The sequence below is a fragment of the Macaca mulatta genome, chromosome 12 (assembly GCF_049350105.2).
Source record: "Macaca mulatta isolate MMU2019108-1 chromosome 12, T2T-MMU8v2.0, whole genome shotgun sequence".
Classification (NCBI taxonomy): domain Eukaryota; kingdom Metazoa; phylum Chordata; class Mammalia; order Primates; family Cercopithecidae; genus Macaca; species Macaca mulatta.
This window is the reverse complement of record NC_133417.1, coordinates 57,244,800-57,262,706: the sequence shown is the minus strand read 5'-3', so window position 1 is coordinate 57,262,706 and position 17,907 is coordinate 57,244,800. Positions and strand designations below refer to the sequence as shown.

The window sequence follows — 17,907 nt, the reverse complement described above, 5'->3', positions numbered from 1 at the left end:
CATAATGGTTGTTCTTCTCACGTGGAAGCCCAAGTCTATGGGTTATCACTGAGGGCTGAGCAAAAGGCTTACCACACAGCCTTCAAGCTGTAACAACACAGCCATTTTACTAGGGACATTTAAAAAAACAAAGGTTCAGAGACAGTTGTCTGAAAGAGAGCCTTCAGAAAGCCTTCAGAGGACAACTGTTACTAGAAAAAAAAAAAAAAACGATTTGATCACAAGCTTACTTGGCCTTTACTATTTCAATAGTGAACAGTGGCTTTATTCATCCAGTTCTCATTTTATCTTTAATTTTTCTGAAGGATATGTAGTTACTGTTGGTTCTGGGTATATAACAAAATGAACACAGACTGAAAAGATGATGAGTTTGCCATCACAGAGCTTTCAATTTGCTTTGAAACATTTATATTTATTATACATATAGCTTATATTTACATAATATTTTTGCACTGGAAGTCAAAACAGAATGTCAGGAGCACAGCTTTTGAGTTGAGAAATTTGATTTTCAGCTTTATTACCTACTAGAAATATGTATTCTCAAGTAAGATTTTTAACTTCCCTAATCCTGAGTTTCTCACATATGAGACAGGGACATACCTACCTTTCGGGTTTCCTAAGCTACCACTCGTGTTTACTGAAATGATTAAAGAAATACACAAGTGACCTATATTGTATTATTACTAACATGCATGAAATCCACATTTAAACCCACGTTAGGGCTGCCTTAAAATCCTCACAATAAACAAAGCCACTAACATGTATTTAAAGACTTATTCTGATCTTGAATTGTGTAAACCTACTGGCAAGCAGGAAGATATCAAAATTCCTACCCATCCTCCAGTCACTGCTAGAGGTCTGAAAGTTCTAAGTCAGAATTGCCCACTTTTCTTTTGTGGCTTCTCCTTTAATCATGCTTAAAGGTTCTCAAACTTTAACACTCATAAGAATTGCTTTCTAGGAGCTCATTATCACTGGTCATTAGAGAAATGCAAATCAAAACCACAATGAGACAGTACCTCATGCCAGTTAGAATGGCGATTATTAAAGTCAGGAAACAGTAGATGCTGGTGAGGTTGTGAAGAAATAAGAACACTTTTACACTGTCGATGGGAGTGTAAATTAGTTCAATCATTGTGGAAGACAGTGTGGCGATTCCTCAAGGATCTAGAACCAGAAATACCATTTGACCCAGCAATCCCATTACTGGGTATATACCCAAAAGATTATAAATCATTCTATTATAAAGACACATGCACACGTATGTTTACTTGGCTATTTACAATAGCAAAGACTTGGAACCTACTCAAATGCCCGTCAGAGATAGGCTGGATAAAGAAAATGGCACATATACACCATGGAATACTATGCAGCCATAAAAAAGGATGAGTTCATGTCCTTTGCAGGGACATGGATGCAGCTGGAATCCATCATCCTCAGCAAACACAGGAACAGAAAACCAAACACCACATGTTCTCACTCATAAGTCGGGGTTGAACAATGAGAACACATGGACACAGGGAGGGGAACATTACACACCAGAACCTTTCGCAGGTTGAGGGGGAAGGGGAGGGAGAGCATTAGGACAAATACCTAATGCATGCAGGGCTTAAAACCTAGAAGACAGGTTGATGGGTGCAGCAAACCATGGCATGTATACCTATGTAACAAACCTGCACGTTCTGCACATGTATCCTAGAACTTACAGTAAAATTTAAAAGAAATAATAACTGCTTTCTAGGGTTGTTTCACTACAGAATTGAACATGTTGTACTTTCATGGGCAACTTCAGGTTTGTTCGGGATAATTTTAACCATACCCAACTTTCACCTTATTTTTAACTTTAGAATTGTTAAATTTAGAACTCAATTATTTTTGAGACAGAGTCTCACTCTGTTACCCAGGCTGGGGTGCAATGGCGCAATCTCGGCTCACTGCAGCCTCTACCTCCCAGGTTCAAATGATTCTCCTGCCTCAGCCTCCCAAGTAGCTGGGACTACAAGTACACGCCACCATACCCAGCTGATTTTTGTATTTGTAATAGAGACAGGGCTTCACCGTGTTGGCCAGGCTAGTCTCAAAGTCCTGACCTCAAGTGATTGGCCCACCTCGGCCTCTCAAAGTGATGGGATTACAGGTGTGAGCCACCGTGCCCAGGCTTCTTTGTGCCCCTTAAAATACAATAATTTTGTAAAGGAAATATAAAAAAAGAAAAAGAGGGAAAGAATCTGAGCTATAAGCTAGTAGCAAGTTAACAGCAATAAAGTCTGCCCCAGGTCAACCTATAGCTTCAAGCAGACAAAGAAAGTCATTCTAAGTATTGGCCTTCAGAGGGCTTGCATTTAGGGCACAGCTCACACTGATCAAACAGTCCATTCTCAAACAGTGTGTCCCATGGGTCTAGAACAATGGCAATTCTAAAATACTCATTTCTTAGAAAATCACCTGAATTTAACAAGAAGCAGAACTCTGGCTACCCAAAGCCACCTACAAGAAATGGCTCTGTTATCAACAACAGAGTGAGGGGACAGACTCCTGAGCCTCTACCTTGAGTCTGTCCCACGGGCACTGTTGGGACTGAGTACATCCCATGTCTGGGCTAAGTACATCCCATATGCTGTGGAATGACCCTTCATTTGCTCCAGGGTCTCTGGAAACTGCTCCTGGACCAGCAAAGGGAGAAACAAATCGCACTCTGGCTACTCCTCCCTCCTGAGGGCTCCTACCTGATCACAATGGCTGCCTGCTCCTCCTCACTCAGACCTTATCGGGATGACACCACTTCACATATCCCATTTTATTCTCCTCATGGCACTCTCCACCATCTAAATGCTCCATTTCTGTACCTGTGCATCCCCTTCATGTCTGGCTTCCCCCTCTGCACCCTCCCATTAAAATGTAAATTCCTTGGGAGCAGACGTTTAATCGGTACCACTCAGTACAGCATCCTCCAGTGCCTACAACACTGCCTGGCACACAGTAAGTGCTCAATAAATATTTTTTGGACTGTCTAAATAAAGTATATAAGCACCAAAGGAGCAAAAACCCACAAGGTAGAATGAAAAGTGCAGCCCAGCAGCGGTTGGTACTGAGCTAGAATCTCACCTACTTCCTATTCCCAGGAAATATTTTCTGAACACTCAAAACTCAGAAAAGGCATCTTCCCTCCAAACCCTTAGCATATCTATATCTATACTGACTATGAAGCTCTTTGGGTTGCTTATTGTTGCTTGTTTCCCCAGCTACATCCTGAGTCCCTTGAGATTAAGGTCAGATTCTGCAGCATATAACGCAAGTTGGACTCATTCAGGCGGTTATTGTATGAATTAATGAGTTTAGTACAGAGGGTATGTGAAGAACGAACAAGAAGCATACATTTAATGACACCTTATAGCTAACTCAGAAAACATAATAGTGTAGTGCAGTAGAAAGAAGCAGGCTCTCTGAGGCAGGCCTGGATTCAAACCCTGCCCCTATGATAGCGTAGTGGCCACCTTAACACCCTCAGCCCATTGTCTCATTAGTAAAAGACAATAGCTCCCTGGAAAAGCCGTCATGAGCATCAAGGACAATGCATATAAAGCACCTAACAAAACTCGAGAGAATTCATAAACATCATTAGTTTACAGTGGACTGCACCCTGGAGTTTTAGTATGAAGACCTAGGACTGGACCACAAACTTCACCACCTTCTTACATAACTTCAAGCCATCCAGTCTCATGCGCTATTTGTCTCATTTATTTAAAACCCTTAGAAGCACAGAAGAAATTGGAGAGCACTCTGCAAAGAGCAAGGCACTAACATGCCAAAATAAAGAACGCTGCCCATTTTAACTTATCTCACTCCAACAAAAACAATATAAACTGCCCTCCTCCTCTTCTGCTAATTCACAAGGAATCAGGGAAGCATGATGCCAACTTGTTGTCTCTGAATGTTTCGTATTCTTCGACACCTACCGCAGTCAAGTGATAAGGGGAATACCAAGATGAATAAGAATCTATGACCAAGTGTCATTTCAACACAAAGGCAAGTTATGTGCAATTAATAGCCTGGTGTGGTCAGTTACATAGGTTTCCAGAGCAGCCACTCCAATTCCCAGTCCTCTTTCAGTGGGCACTGTTCTCTTCTCAAGTCAGCAATCATTTGCTGGGACCCCTCCCAAGGCTAAGATAAGTAAAAGCTGTCAGACCCTGTAAGACATGATCCTTGCCTTTCAGGAGCCCACAGTGTGAACTGGCAGGTGAAACTAAGACGCTAAGAATGTAATAAGTAACTACAAAGCTACACATGAAAGCATCTCCCTATTTTACAATCAGAACTTACTCAAAGTGATATTTAATCAAGTGCCTCATGAGTAAGGGATAATTCATACCACAAAGCAATCAAAGTAAGGAGAGTTGTTTTTCTCATCACCCCCAAGCTAACGTGGGCCTGTAAAGACCCTTGGAAAAAGTGGGATTGTAGAAAACTTTGAAGGCTGGTATAGTTTCAGTAAGCAGAGAAGCAAAGGGAGCCCATGCTATGCAGGGGAATCACCGGGAAAAAAATACAAAGGAGAGAAAGCATAGGTCTAATCTGGGGACAGGAATTTAAAAAAGAAAGAAAGAAAGGAAAAAAACAAAACAAGAAAACTCCAAGTTAGGCACTTGTAAAGAAACAGAAGAGGAGAGAGATGGGTCAGGTCACATTGCAGCTGGCTTCAGGAAGAAGGCTGTGAGGGATACAGGAGTTACAGAGGGGGGAAAGGAAGGGAGACCAACAAACATGGCCATGAACCCCTCAAATTTTATCTATTAATAACGTCTGGAATAACACAATACAGTTGTGATGGGAAACTGAACCAGAACATGAAATTCACAATCTTATACCTTTTAATATTTCAAAAGTCATCAAGAAAGATAACAAAAGCTAAAGGCCAGAACTTAAGCTTGAGAAGGAGTACATAAATTTTGTACCTACATGTCCGTAATTCCAAGTATTAATGCCCAAAATTTCAAATGCTCATTTTCATTGTGGCCATCCCTCCCCATTCATGCTTTACTTTGGGAACACAAATCAAAATATCCTCTTCCCAGTATTATGAAAAGCAGGGATACTACACACACAAACAAAAATACCATTAAGGTGATCAATGATATAATTAAAAGCAACAGGAAAATGCTGCTATGTCAGTATTTCCTAATATTCAGGCCTCCTTGGACTAGAAACACTCTCAAAGGAAGTGGTGGAAACCTCATGGTTAGAGTCACTTGGAGTCAGACCACAAGGTACAATCCTGTGGCCGACTCTCTTCCACATGAAGTGTGACCACTGAGAAAGTAAGTTCAGGTGAGCAGTAACTGTGGCTGGGAGACCAGAAGCCAAGTCTCACCACCACTGAAGAACAAGAGGGAGGGATTCTGATTCCTGATCTGGGAGTTGGTTGCAACTGTGTTTGTTTTGTGAAAAGATTTTTTTTTTTTTTTTTTTTTGAGGTGGACTATCGTCCTGTCGCCCAAGCTGGAGTGCTATAGTGTGATCTCGGCTCACTGCAACCTCCGCCTCCCAGGTTCAAGCTATTCTCCTACCTCAGCCTCCCAAGTAGCTGGGAATACAGGTACGTGCCACTGTGCCCGGCTAATTTTTTGTATCTTTAGTAGATACGGGGTTTCACCATGTTGGCCAGGCTGGTCTCGAACTCCTGACCTTGTGATCTGCCCACCTCAGCCTCCCAAAGTGCTGGGATTACAGGCATGAGCCATGGCGCCTGGTCTAGGCCACCGTGCCTGGCCATGAAAAGATTTTTTTAAAGGAGGATCAGGCAATGTCATTCTAAAAAACGACGAAGAAAGAATTTTTAAATTTCTCCATTATCATTAGAAACATCAGAGGAAATCAATCGTAGAACGTTTTTTGTAGTTAGAGATAGGGTATCTTACTTTGTCACCCAGCCTGGAGTACAGTGGCATGATCACAGCTCACTTCAGCCTCAAACTGCTGGGCTCAAGCAATTCTTCCACCTCAGCCTCCCAAGTAGCTAGGACTACAGGGAGTGTGCCACTAAGTCAGCTATCTTTTTTTTTTTTAATTTTCATAGACACAGGATCTTGCTGTTGCCCAGGCTGATCTCGAACTCCCGGCCTCAAGAGATCCTCCCACCTCAGCCTCCCAAAGCACTGGGATTACAGATGTGAGCCACCATAGCCTGCCAGAACTTCTGATAATTACTGGTGAAATAACAAAAGTATAGGTCGGGTGCGGTACTCATGCCTGTAGTCCCAGCACTTTGGGAGGCTGAGGTGGGAGGATCACCTGAGGTTGGGAGTTCAAGAACAGCCTGGGCAACATGGTGACACCCCGTCTATACTACAAATACAAAAATTAGCCGGACATGGAGGCATGTACCTGTAATCCCAGCTACTCTGGAGGCTGAGGCAGGAGAATTGCTTGAACCCAGGAGGTGGAAGTTGCAGTGAGCCAAGATTGTGTCACTGCACTCCAGTGTGGGCAACAGAGCAAGACTCCATCTAAAAAGAAAAAAAAAAAAACAGAAGAAAAAAGTATAAGTGTTTAATGTTAAAGAATTGTTTAATGAGAAATGAGACCTGGTAAATTCACAAATGATCTGGAGATTTCTTTTTTTTTTTTTTTTTTTTTTTTGAGACAGAGTCTTGCTCTGTCACCCAGGCTGAAGTGCAGTGGCCGGATCTCGGCTCACTGCAAGCTCCGCCTCCCGGGTTTACGCCATTCTCCTGCCTCGCCCTCCTGAGTAGCTGGGAGTACAGGCGCCCGCCACCTCACCCGGCTAGTTTTTTGTATTTTTTTTAATAGAGACGGGGTTTCACTGTGTTAGCCAGGATGGTCTCGATCTCCTGACCTCGTGATCCGCCCGTCTCGGCCTCCCAAAGTGCTGGGATTACAGGCTTGAGCCACCGCACCTGGCCCAATCTGGAGATTTCTAAGCCAAATAATGCTTTCCAAAAAGCGGACCCTGAGAACCAAACCAAACATTCTGTTATAAAAGGCCATTGGAGGGTCTAAACACTGGCAAGGGAAAGGGCTGCACAAGCCCAGGAGGCCACACAGTTCTAAATGGCCTCTCCAGGTTCACATCTGGATGGCCGAATTAGTTGGCAGTAGAGTGACTTTACGGTAAGGCCCAGGGAATCCAAGTTTATGGCATCCTGGTCCCAAGACATTTGGCTTCCTAGGTTCACCAGTCAGAAGTCCTTGGGAATAAAGAACCCTGATTAGTCAAGATACTCCATTGTCACCAAAGAGAAAATTTCTTCGGAAGAACAACAAAGCTGACCATATCAGGGAATGAAAGGGCCAGAACTGAACCTAACAAAGCTATTCACCCAATTCACTGCCTTTGCATTTCAGGTCTCTAGCTTTCACAACTAAGACAGTCAGCAGTACTGAACTCACTGGCCAAAACTGAGTGTTGCCATGGTGCAAATCTGATCATGACATATCCAACTTCTCCTGCTATTAGTTATCATACTGCTTCCTTCTATGCCAATTTAAAAAAAAAAGTTATTCCTTTTTTATTCAATTTATTCAATGAGGGCAGATGAGACTATTTTTAATCTTTCTGCCACTGTAAAATTGTCATCTTCTTTACCTTCCCCACCAAAATAAAACTATTATCCTTTACTATTCCCATCTAAATCCATACCTTCTCTTGCCCTGTTCCCTATTACTAGAAAGTTTTATCTAATCATAAATCAACTACCTACAGTTCCTTATAAGATTGATTTATATTTCTAAATGAAAACAAAACAATAATTGCTACTATCCTTTCAGTTCCAGAAAACCACATATCCTGTCCTCAAACCCCAAACCACAAATGCTAAAAATTATGAATAAGAGGAATGTCTATTTGCTTATGTTATAATGAATAAAGAAATAACTAGAGTCTTGCATTGAGAACAATCAGCTCATTCTTGACCTAGCATCCTATTTATCTTTCTATTCTCAAGGCTAATTGCTTATATAAGCATGCCAATTTGCCTTGATTATAGGATTCTTAATAAATGAATGTTGTTTACATTTCACAAGTGTATTTGAATTTCACTACAGGAAGCCAAGCTCATCAAGTCTTTGTAAGTGGTAAAACCAGAGATCAAAGCAAAAGGCCTGCATTGAACCAACAAACAATTAGGCTGCAGAATAGAGGCCTAAGCAAAAATGCAATTGATTTATTGATTGTTCTACTCCAGAAGTATACCTCTAGGTCACTGCTCAATCTTATACAATATGTATAGAATTTTCTCACAAATGTTCATTATGATAATTTGGTGGACATTTCTTAAATAGTTAAATAAAGTCTCTCTACCATTCAACAGGATTTGATCCTTTTCTTCTGTATTTTTTCATCTCACAGCTTTTAGTCGAATCGAATGTCTAGTTTTTTTAACTCTTCTCAACCTTCTCAGTTTTGCCTAATCTCTCCAACTTTTTTTTAACTTCTTAAACAAGCCCTCTTCTGTTACACTCACTATCTTGTTTTCTGCTGGTTTTAACTCATATGCTTGGTCCTTGTGTTAGGAAGAAAAAGGGGAAAAACATCTAGCACAGTGGCTATCAACCTTGGCTGCACATTCAAAACTCCTAGGGAGCTTTTTTTAAAAAATGATACCCAGGTCACATTCCAGACAAATTTATCAGAATTTCTGGGAGTGGCACCCAGGCAAATGTGGGTTTGTTTTTTGTTGTTGTTTTGTTTTTGTTTTGTTTTTTTTAGAGACAGTCTTGCACTGTTGCCCAGACTGGAATGCAGTGGCGTTAATCACAGCTCACTGCAACCTCAAATTTCTGGGCTCAAGCAATCCTCCTGCTTCAGCCTCCCAGGTAAGCTGGGACTACAGGCGTGCATCACCACACCTGGCTAATTTTCATTAGTAGTAGAGATAGGTCTTGCTATGTTGCTCCAGGCTGGTCTAGGACTCCTGGCCTCAAGCGATCCTCCTGTCTTGGCCTCCCAAAGTACTGGGATTACAGGCATGAGCCACTGTACCTGGCCCACTTGTACTTTTTGAAGCTCCCCAAGTGATGTCAATGCACAACCAAGTTTGAGAACCACTACTTTAACTTACCAATACCCTTATCCTACCTTAAATAAGGTGTTCTGCCAAACTTCCACAGAGAGAAAAAAAAACAAGGAAAGGAAGTCAGGTCCCTGAGCAAACCCTCAATCAAGGCAGGACTTGAGACTAGTGAGATGTGTTATTTAAAAGCACCACCAGTCACACTTTAGTGTCCCAGCACCAGGCACAAGGTCAAAAATGTGAACTATTTAAACTGGCTGTGGTGGCTCATGCCTGTAATCCCAGCACTTTGAGAGGCCAAAGCGGGTGGATCATTTGAGGTCAGGAGTTCAAGACCAGCCTGGCCAACATGGTGAAAGCCCACCTCTACTAAAAGTACAAAAACTAGCCAGGCGTGGTGGTGCATGCCTGTAATCCCAGCTACTCAGGAGGCTCAGGCAGGAGGATCGCTTGAACCCAGGAGGCAGAGGTTGCGGTGAGCTGAGATCACGTCACTGTACACCAGCCTGGGTGACAGAAAGAGAATCCGTCTCAAAACAAAAAAAAAAAAAGAACTATTTGATATTTGACATCATTCCCAAAATGATGAAGAAATAAGTCAAGTGAGATTACAGAAGTCAGTCTAGTGAGATTACTTCTGGAGATAACAGGGTCTAAACACCTCAAGGCTTTCAGCTTCTGTGGCAATGTAGTTATAGGGGCTTACAAATGCCTCAGAACTTCTGCAAAGAAAAAAGTGGACTAAGGTTACATGTGAAACAAGAGTCACCAAAGTCAGTTACAAGCTACACAAGAACACTGAAGATCATGGAATCACAGAAACTATAGGAAGTTTGTCCTAGAAACTATACAAGACTAGAAATCATACAGAGTTTGTGTTAAGTGCCTACCAGTGAACACTGATGGTCATGTTTTTCTGTTTGTTTTTTAAGAGAGTGAAAAGAAAGTACATTTTTTATGTGTCAACATTGAACATCATCATACCTGGTAAACAGGGCTAAGTGTTGCCCAATTTCAGAATTCCAAGCCCGTCTGGTCCACATCTGCGGGCCTTGGTTGAAATCCCAGTTCAAGAGGCAGCTCTCCAACCTAACAGCTCTTCCCTTAGACAATGCTTCCAAATTATATCCTATCAGTTGGAAACTGCATAGTCCTTGCTGTTATGTTGAAAGACAGGTTTCTGGAAAGGAGGAGGGGGTCACTGGGAAAGAGCGAGGAAGATCACCCTGCAGTATGAACAGCTGGAATTCTAAAGGGAAGACAAGAAATGAGCTATCTCTGTCCCCAGTGTTCAAGTAGGTGAGAACTAAGACGGTACATGAAGGCTCTCTAAGGAACCATGACTCCAAAGCCTGGGGACACACTTCTTGTTATCTGCAGGATGGGGTGGCACTCCATAAAGAGTTGCTCTACAAGACGAGATCTGCCAAGCAACCGTATAGCTTGTAACTCACATTCCCTCCTAAGCTCCTCTAGGCTGTTCCTTCTAAGGATTCAATGCTTTGTTCCTAAAAGGATTCCAGTTACAGCGCCCTCTTGCAAAGGAGGGGCAATCATCCATAATCAGTGCTTCTTGTATTATCTGCTTTTTTGACATCTATTACTTGCTTAAACCTGAGGGCTAGAGAGCCCACTTTACCTTGTCCCTATTCCCCAAGCTCTAAATATGAAAAGAAGAGCACTGTTCATTAAGACCAAACCCTTTAGGCAACAGTTCTCAAAGTCAAATGAATTTCCAGAACAAACATCAGCACATACTTATCCTTTTCTTCTTTGAGCCCAAGAAGGACCTACCAGGAGATCTTCCCCCACTCTCAGGGGCTATAATTCTATGTCTAGGACCTGCAAGTGGCAGACTCACCTCAAAGAGGGTAACTTTCAAGCCAATAATGTACTTCCTATCGTCTTGGGCTGGACAGGGCCTTCCAGTCACCAGTGTTTTTCACACAGATTATCTGAATAACTTTAATGGAGAACGCACCATCCATTTTCAACAACTCTATGTGTTAGAATATTTTTCCCTATGCTCATATGACTTTCAGTCACTGACCCTGGGGAATTCTCCTCTTTAGACCACACAGAACACCCCTACACACATTTCCACCTGAAAGCTCTTCAAAAGCCAACGTCAACTAATGAATCACAATGTATTATGTTCTGGAAATTTTATGCTTTCGAGTGTTATGATTTCCATCATCTCACGACTATACTAACAATTGTGCCAAATTCTATTCCTACTCACAAAGGAGGAAAACCAAGGGCCAGAGGAAAGAGTTTAACTTGTCCAAGTTGGTGCAGCAAATATGATTCTAGAAACTAGGTCTCCTGCCTCCCAGGCCAATGCTAAATGAGAGGCCACAAGCAAAAGTACTTCTTATCACTTAGGGATTTAAGGCCACGCATACCATCGCTCCCCAAATTTCATCACTTTACACTGTTGCCAGTCTCTTCCTGGAGCCAAATATTTGCATTTGATCAACTTCTATCCTAGACACCCCAATATATTGTCACAGTTTTTACTGGTATTATTAGGAGGAAAAAATGTATCCTGATCATGATACAGCCCTAACCATATATTCCCACTTAGGAGAATAAAACAGCTCAGGGAGTTACTGCCTAGGGTGAAACTGTAATGGCTCAACGTGACAACACTCCACCGCCCCTCTCCCATACTCTCTTTCCCTCACAACAGGAGAAAGAATGTGAGAAAACAAATCAGCAGCATCCGATGGCCTCACTACACTCCCACCCACCCATCTGCTCAACAGACTTCATGGCAAGTGTTCTCCTTGAAGTGGCTGAAAGGGAGCAACGCCTTGCAGCGGGAAATAAACTTAAACGCTAAAACTTGACCTTCCAGCGGGGCACAGTGGTTCATGTCTGTAATCCTAGCACTTTGGTAGGCTGAGGCAGGTGGATCACGAGGTCAGGAGTTCAAGACCAGCGTGGCCAAGATGCTGAAACCCCATCTCTACTAAAAATACAAAAATTAGCCGGGCATGGTAGCACACACCTGTAATCCCAGCTACTCAGGAGGCTGAGGCAGGAGAATTGCTTGAACCCGGGTGGCAGAGGTTGCAGTGAGCCAATATTGCACCACTGCATTCCAGCCTGGGTGACAGAGCAAGACTCCATCTCAAGAAAAAAAACAAACACAACTTGACCTTCCTTTCCTTTTCACAGGTAATTATATATGGAGTATATGCGTTGCATTGACAGGTTGTCTATTCCTTCTGATTTGGAGAACAAACTTTTCAACCAAGGTATTTCAAATCTGCCTTGAAAAGAAAAACTGAAGAGTACCTTTTTGGGCCAGATCAATTTTTAACTCCATGCTTGAAAATGGAAGAGCAAAGTGAAGATGCCAAAAGGCTTGACATCTAAAGAGAAGAAACTTCAAATGCACCTCACTTCAGTGACTTCTGAAGAATTTCTGCCAACTTTATCCAGTTGGAAATTTGCACTAACCAGACAGGAAGTTTTTACTGGTAGTCCCAGGCCCTTTTTTTCTTCCCAGTTCTAAGCCTAAGGAAGCATAATATGAAAGAAAGGCCAGAGGGAGCAGGGAACAGATCCAAATCTCTGCTGAAAGACCAGATCGGTTATTTAATAACTGTACAATTTTAGGCAACTTAGGTAATCTTTTTCTTTTTTGAGACGTGGTCTCACTTTGTCACCCAGGCTGGAGTACAATGGTACGAACATGGCTCACTTCAGCCTCGACCCCCAGGACTCAAATGATCCTCCCACCTCAGTCTCTTGTGTAGCTGGGACTACAGGTGCAAGCCACCACACCTGGCTAATCTTTGTTTTCTTTTTTCATAGAGACAGGATCTCACTATGTTGCCCAGGCTGGTCTCAAATTTCTGGGCTCAAGCGATCCTCTCACCTCAGCCTCCCAAAGTGCTGGGATTATAGGTGTGAGCCACCGCGCCCAGCTTAGATAATCATTATTTATGCATCTATAATGTTGCTGATAGCACTAGTTACTATGAGCATTAAATGAGAACGGGTAAAAGGCCTACTCATAGTAGATACTCAGAAAATGTTCCCACTCCTTCTTAAAACAAAATGACCACATTCAATCTCAGGGCAAGGGGGAAAAGAATGAGAAGGAAATGGACTCAAATTAATCAGATACCAAAGCAGTTCCTCATACCAAATATAAGATAATACTGCCCTAAACCATTACTTCCTAATAATTTTAAATCTGTTTGTAGTGCTGCCTGATACCTGATATTGCATAAGATACAGCAGCTAAGACAGAGACTTAAAAATTGTCCTTTCCTCTGAAACTCAACAAAAGAATTTTTAGGATAGCTCTTCAACAAAGGCATCCAAGGGTGTGCCTTTTAAGTTGTAAACAGTGATTGCAAGCCAAAAATGAGTGAATATTATGGAGTGTCTAATGTACAAAGAGGTATTCTCAGACAAAAACCATCAGTTGTTCACCACATCCACCAAGAACCACCTTCTTATCATCATCTTTAAAAATAAAGGACATGGTAGTATTTGTGGGTGGGTGTGTGTATGTAACCCAGGGATGTCCAATGTTTTGGCTTCCCTGGGCCACATCGGAAGAAGAATTGTCTTGGGCCACACATAAAATACATTAACACTAACAACAGCTGATGAACTTAAAAAAAAAAATCACGAAATAAATCTCATAATGTTTTAAGAAAGTTTATGAATTTGTGTTGGGCCCATGCAGCCCACAGGCAGTGGGTTGACAAGCTTGATGTAACCCCCAAAATTAGACAATGGTTAACAAATACAATGGAGGGCCACGTGGCTATTATAGATGTGAAGAACCCCCCCAAAAAACACAGGCTAATATTACCTATGAAACATATACATCCTTACATCAAAGAACAAAGATTGAAGTACGTGGCTGACTTTATAATTTATGAAACACTTCCATATAAATTATACATAGGTTAGAGTGAGTATAACAGAAACACTGCACATACACACACACAAAGGTACATGTATCTCACCTTCCAGCTCTACCTGAAAGGTCAGTAGAGGGAAGCAAATGGTTAAATGTATACACTAAGACAGTAATCTTTTCCCTTAAACAGAAGTTTTATAACTATTACTATAATGATACTGAAGATGCCTATCCTTGGGAGGATTAAACTCCTAAGACTGGGATCCAATTTTTGCTAGTCACTAACTCATTTTTTTCTATTAAAAAGATTACTTTTCAAAGTTCACCCCTCTACTGTAAATTCATTAGTCTTTTATTCTCTCATTTCCATTCATACCCACCAATTTTTTATATTCACACAATTTAACCCATATAAACTGATGGGGAGGGAGAGGATAGTTACTGAGTAGGTTTGTTCTCTCTTAAGGCTTTCCTAACAAGAAATAAAATAGACTCCTGTCATTTTAATTTTTATTTACTTCTCCCTGAGGCCTTAAATATTCTAGAGCTGGAGGTTGGGAGGAATTGTTTTCCTAGCTTGAAAAAGTCTGTTAATTATTGATGTAAGCCATACTTACAATGAGGTGCTTGGACACTTTTCTGTACAGTATTACTATCTGGTTTTCCTCCCAAAACACCCATATGATCTTTATTATACAAGAAAGTTGAACTGGTATCAATAATGCCAACACGATTTCCATTGTCCTCCACATACATACTTAAAAATCTGCCACCTAAACTTGTCCTTCAAGCTTGATGTCGAGAACTAAATGGTTTGAACTGATTTCTTAAGCAACTCATAAAGAAAAGCAAAGTTGAGATTATCACACATACAACTCCAGAAAAAAAACAAGAGAAATCACCAACACTGCGCACTTCTATTGGCCTATGGAGATGATTTGGAAGGTTTCAGCTCCTCTCTCAGATTGTCAAAGAGCAAGCGGAGCTGACTTGGGAGAAGGAACGCATCAACAGTCCAAATGTATCCCTAGGAAGAGTGTTCCCAAGCTGACATGGTCCCCCAAAAACTTTGTCTCTACTCAAAAAAAGGTCAGACTGGTATTGTTTTTGTTTCTTGTTTGAGAGGCTTAGAATATCGTAAACAATTTTAAAAGGAATTGCACCCAGTAACAGTGACACAAAGTAAAGTAGCCACAACAATACTGCCCCAAGAAGCTTGGGATGTACAATCATAATTGTCTACATACTATATTTGCAACTGCTAGCCTTAACAGGAACACAAATCCACCATGTTAATGATGGGACATCATTTTTCTAAAGATTAATTCACACCATGTGTTATTAATCAGCAGGGTAACTGAAAGCTCAAGCAAAAAAAAAAAAAAAAAAGCTATCTTAGTCAAGCAGAACTTAATTGCATTATTGTTATTATTATGGCTGCTGCACTGGTTTCCCTGTGTCACTGGCTCCTCCACCACAAGTATTCAGACACTCAGACACACACACACACACACACACACACACACACACACACACACACACAGAGCACCACAGCATAGATGGAAAAACAAAAAAGCCAGCGTCGGGCGGAAAAAAAGCCAGAGCCAGCAGGTAAGAACCACATGTCTAGTAGGAAGAGGGTTTTGAAGAAAAACGTTTGTCTCTGGTAAAGCAGGTCAGGTATGCACCCAGGCCGCCTTAAGAATTATGCCTAGGCCGTTTCATTTGAATGTCCCATCTTGCACAACGGTGGGAGCAGCTGTGGGAGATCACAGGAGATGCAAAGCAACCCAAGCAACCTCATCTATCTCCCCGACGGCCACACCAGAGTTTCCAGGTGGCGGGAGAGAGAGCTCAGTTCTCCTAAAGAGCACACAGCTAACCTGCCATCCAGAACATCATTTCCCATACCAAACCATCCCTTTTTCAAGGCCTGAAGGCAGGCAATTTGAACGTCCTGTCGCTGAGCAGACCTCAGAAAACCGATTTTTGATCTAGAACTCGAGTCCTCTGCCAAAGTTGTAAGTTTTCATGAAAACAAAAGAAGAAAAGAAAACCCGCAGGCAGGCACAATCGTTGGCTGCCCGGATCACGAGTTTCCCTTGCTGCCTAGTCTTGCGGAGTTTAGAGGTAACCAACTAGGAAAAGAGAAGTGTACAAGTGTAAGGAATAGGAATGCGTCCAATCTCTCCTGTGTCCCTCCCAACATCCCTTAGAAGAGGCTGGGACGCTAAAACTAGAAGTCTGGGGACCAACTGCAGTCCAGATCCTGGCTGGGGCAAGCCGCCACACCCTCTGCAGCTCACAGCACAAGCCTCGGCTGGGAGGGGCCCAGACACAGTCCCAGCAGGAAAGGGAGAAAGAGAGGAGTTTTCAGAGTCCTGGATTCGAGGAGCTGGAAAGCTGGGAGAAGCGGAATGCAGCAGGGAGCGGGGGACCTGGCCGGGAGTGCAAGAGGAGAGGAGGGGTCGCCCGTGCAGTCAGGACAGCTCGCAACACGTCCCCGCAAAACTGCACATTTTTGTGGTTTAAGATTTAAGTCTAGAGGGAACGCGCTGAGGTTCTCCCCAGCCTGGGTTTCAGACGCCCCTGCTCCTCTCCAAGGGCCGAGGCGCCGCACTGCTGTGGGTCTCCCCTTTCCCTTTCGGGGAAGCTCCCCTTGGCCAAGCCACGACGTCCGCCCTCCAAGTTCGCCTCCGCTCATCGCCCGGCGCGGCGCCTACGGCCGGCCACACGCGCCCCATCTGCCGGGGACTTCGCAGGTCCAGGGCTGGCCGCCCGAGGGATGGTCCGCAGGGGCTCAGGGTTTTTTGTTTTGTTTTGTTTAAAAAAAAAAAAAAAAAAGCCTAAGCGGCTCGCCGCCTCCTCCTCCCAAGCCCGCGCCACCTTCCCTTCACGCCCACGCCGCACCTCCCGGGCACACGCGCCGTGAGGTGCCTCTCCAGCCAGACAATGGGTTCGGGGCTGGCTGGGCAGCCCGCCCGGAGCCCCCATCCCCATCACGGGACCCCGAGAGGCTGAGCCCGGGAGACTGCCAGGGGGGTGAAGAGGAGTGCTGGGGGCCACAAAGGGGAAAGTGGGAGCCTACCCCACGGGAATGGAGGCTCGCTCCCGGCACCGGGCGAAGGGGAGGGGCGGGGGTCAGCTGCGCCGCCCGGCCGGGGGCCCCGGGTCCCCGCGCCCGGCCGCCGCCGCGCACTCACCAGCACGATGGCAAATCGCTCCTCCAGTTCACCTGGCTCGGGCATCGGCAGCTTCAAAGGCACGTTGTGCGCCCTGAAATCGGTCTGCTGCGAATCCATGCTCCCCGCGTTGCCCATGTCGGCGGCGCGCCGGGGCCGGGGGCTGCTCCGGGCCCCTAGCGTGCGCGTCGGAAATCAGAACAGCTCCCGGCGGTCGGCTCCCGCCTGCAGGCGCGACCTGCCCGGCTCCCCACCCTCCGCCGCGCCCAGGCGGGTGTGCGGCGCGCACCGCTCCCTAGCAGCGCTCCAAGCCGAGCCGCCCCCCGGCCTCCCTCATGCTCTCCGCCGCCCCAGCGCGGCCCCGGCCTCTTTTCCTCGGGAGGGGTAGTCGGGGCGCTGGGCGCCTGTGTGCATGGTGCTCCGCTGGCACACCGCCCCCTGCTAGAGATCGCGGCCCCCGACGCGTGGTTCCTCCTACTCGGCCTTCTGCCGGGCCCGCGGCCGCCTCTGACACTTCCAGCCCTTGCCGGCCACGGCTGCGCCTGATCGGCTAACACCTCCAGCAGACAAATGCAGCTCCGCGCTCCCCTACACAATGCCCCCTCTCGCCCGGCCCCCGCCCCCGGCCCGGCTCCGCCCACTCGCCCCGAGGACTGCCGGGACGCGTAGTTTCTGCCCAAAGTGTCCGCGCGCAGAAACCACGCCCGCTCCAGAGCGCCAGGCCGAGTTGGGGCCATTTGCAGCAAGGGCGATCCGTACGTCTCTGGAGATAGCTTATGTCACTTTTGACCCTCCTCACCCC

The 17,907-nt window shown here is 44.5% G+C and overlaps 1 protein-coding gene across 4 annotated transcripts in view; it reads right to left on the bottom strand.

The window, feature by feature from the left end:
- FMNL2 (formin like 2) overlaps nucleotides 1-17,677 on the bottom strand; it is a 316,097-nt gene extending 298,420 nt beyond the window's left edge. For all 4 annotated transcript variants that reach the window (XM_028830702.2, XM_028830704.2, XM_028830700.2 and 1 more), the window contains exon 1: nucleotides 17,127-17,677. In XM_028830702.2, coding sequence (XP_028686535.1) covers nucleotides 17,127-17,243 — 117 coding nt within the window. In that variant the 5' untranslated portion in view covers nucleotides 17,244-17,677. The remainder of the gene's footprint in view (nucleotides 1-17,126) is intronic.
- Between the last annotated feature and the right edge of the window lie 230 nt (nucleotides 17,678-17,907).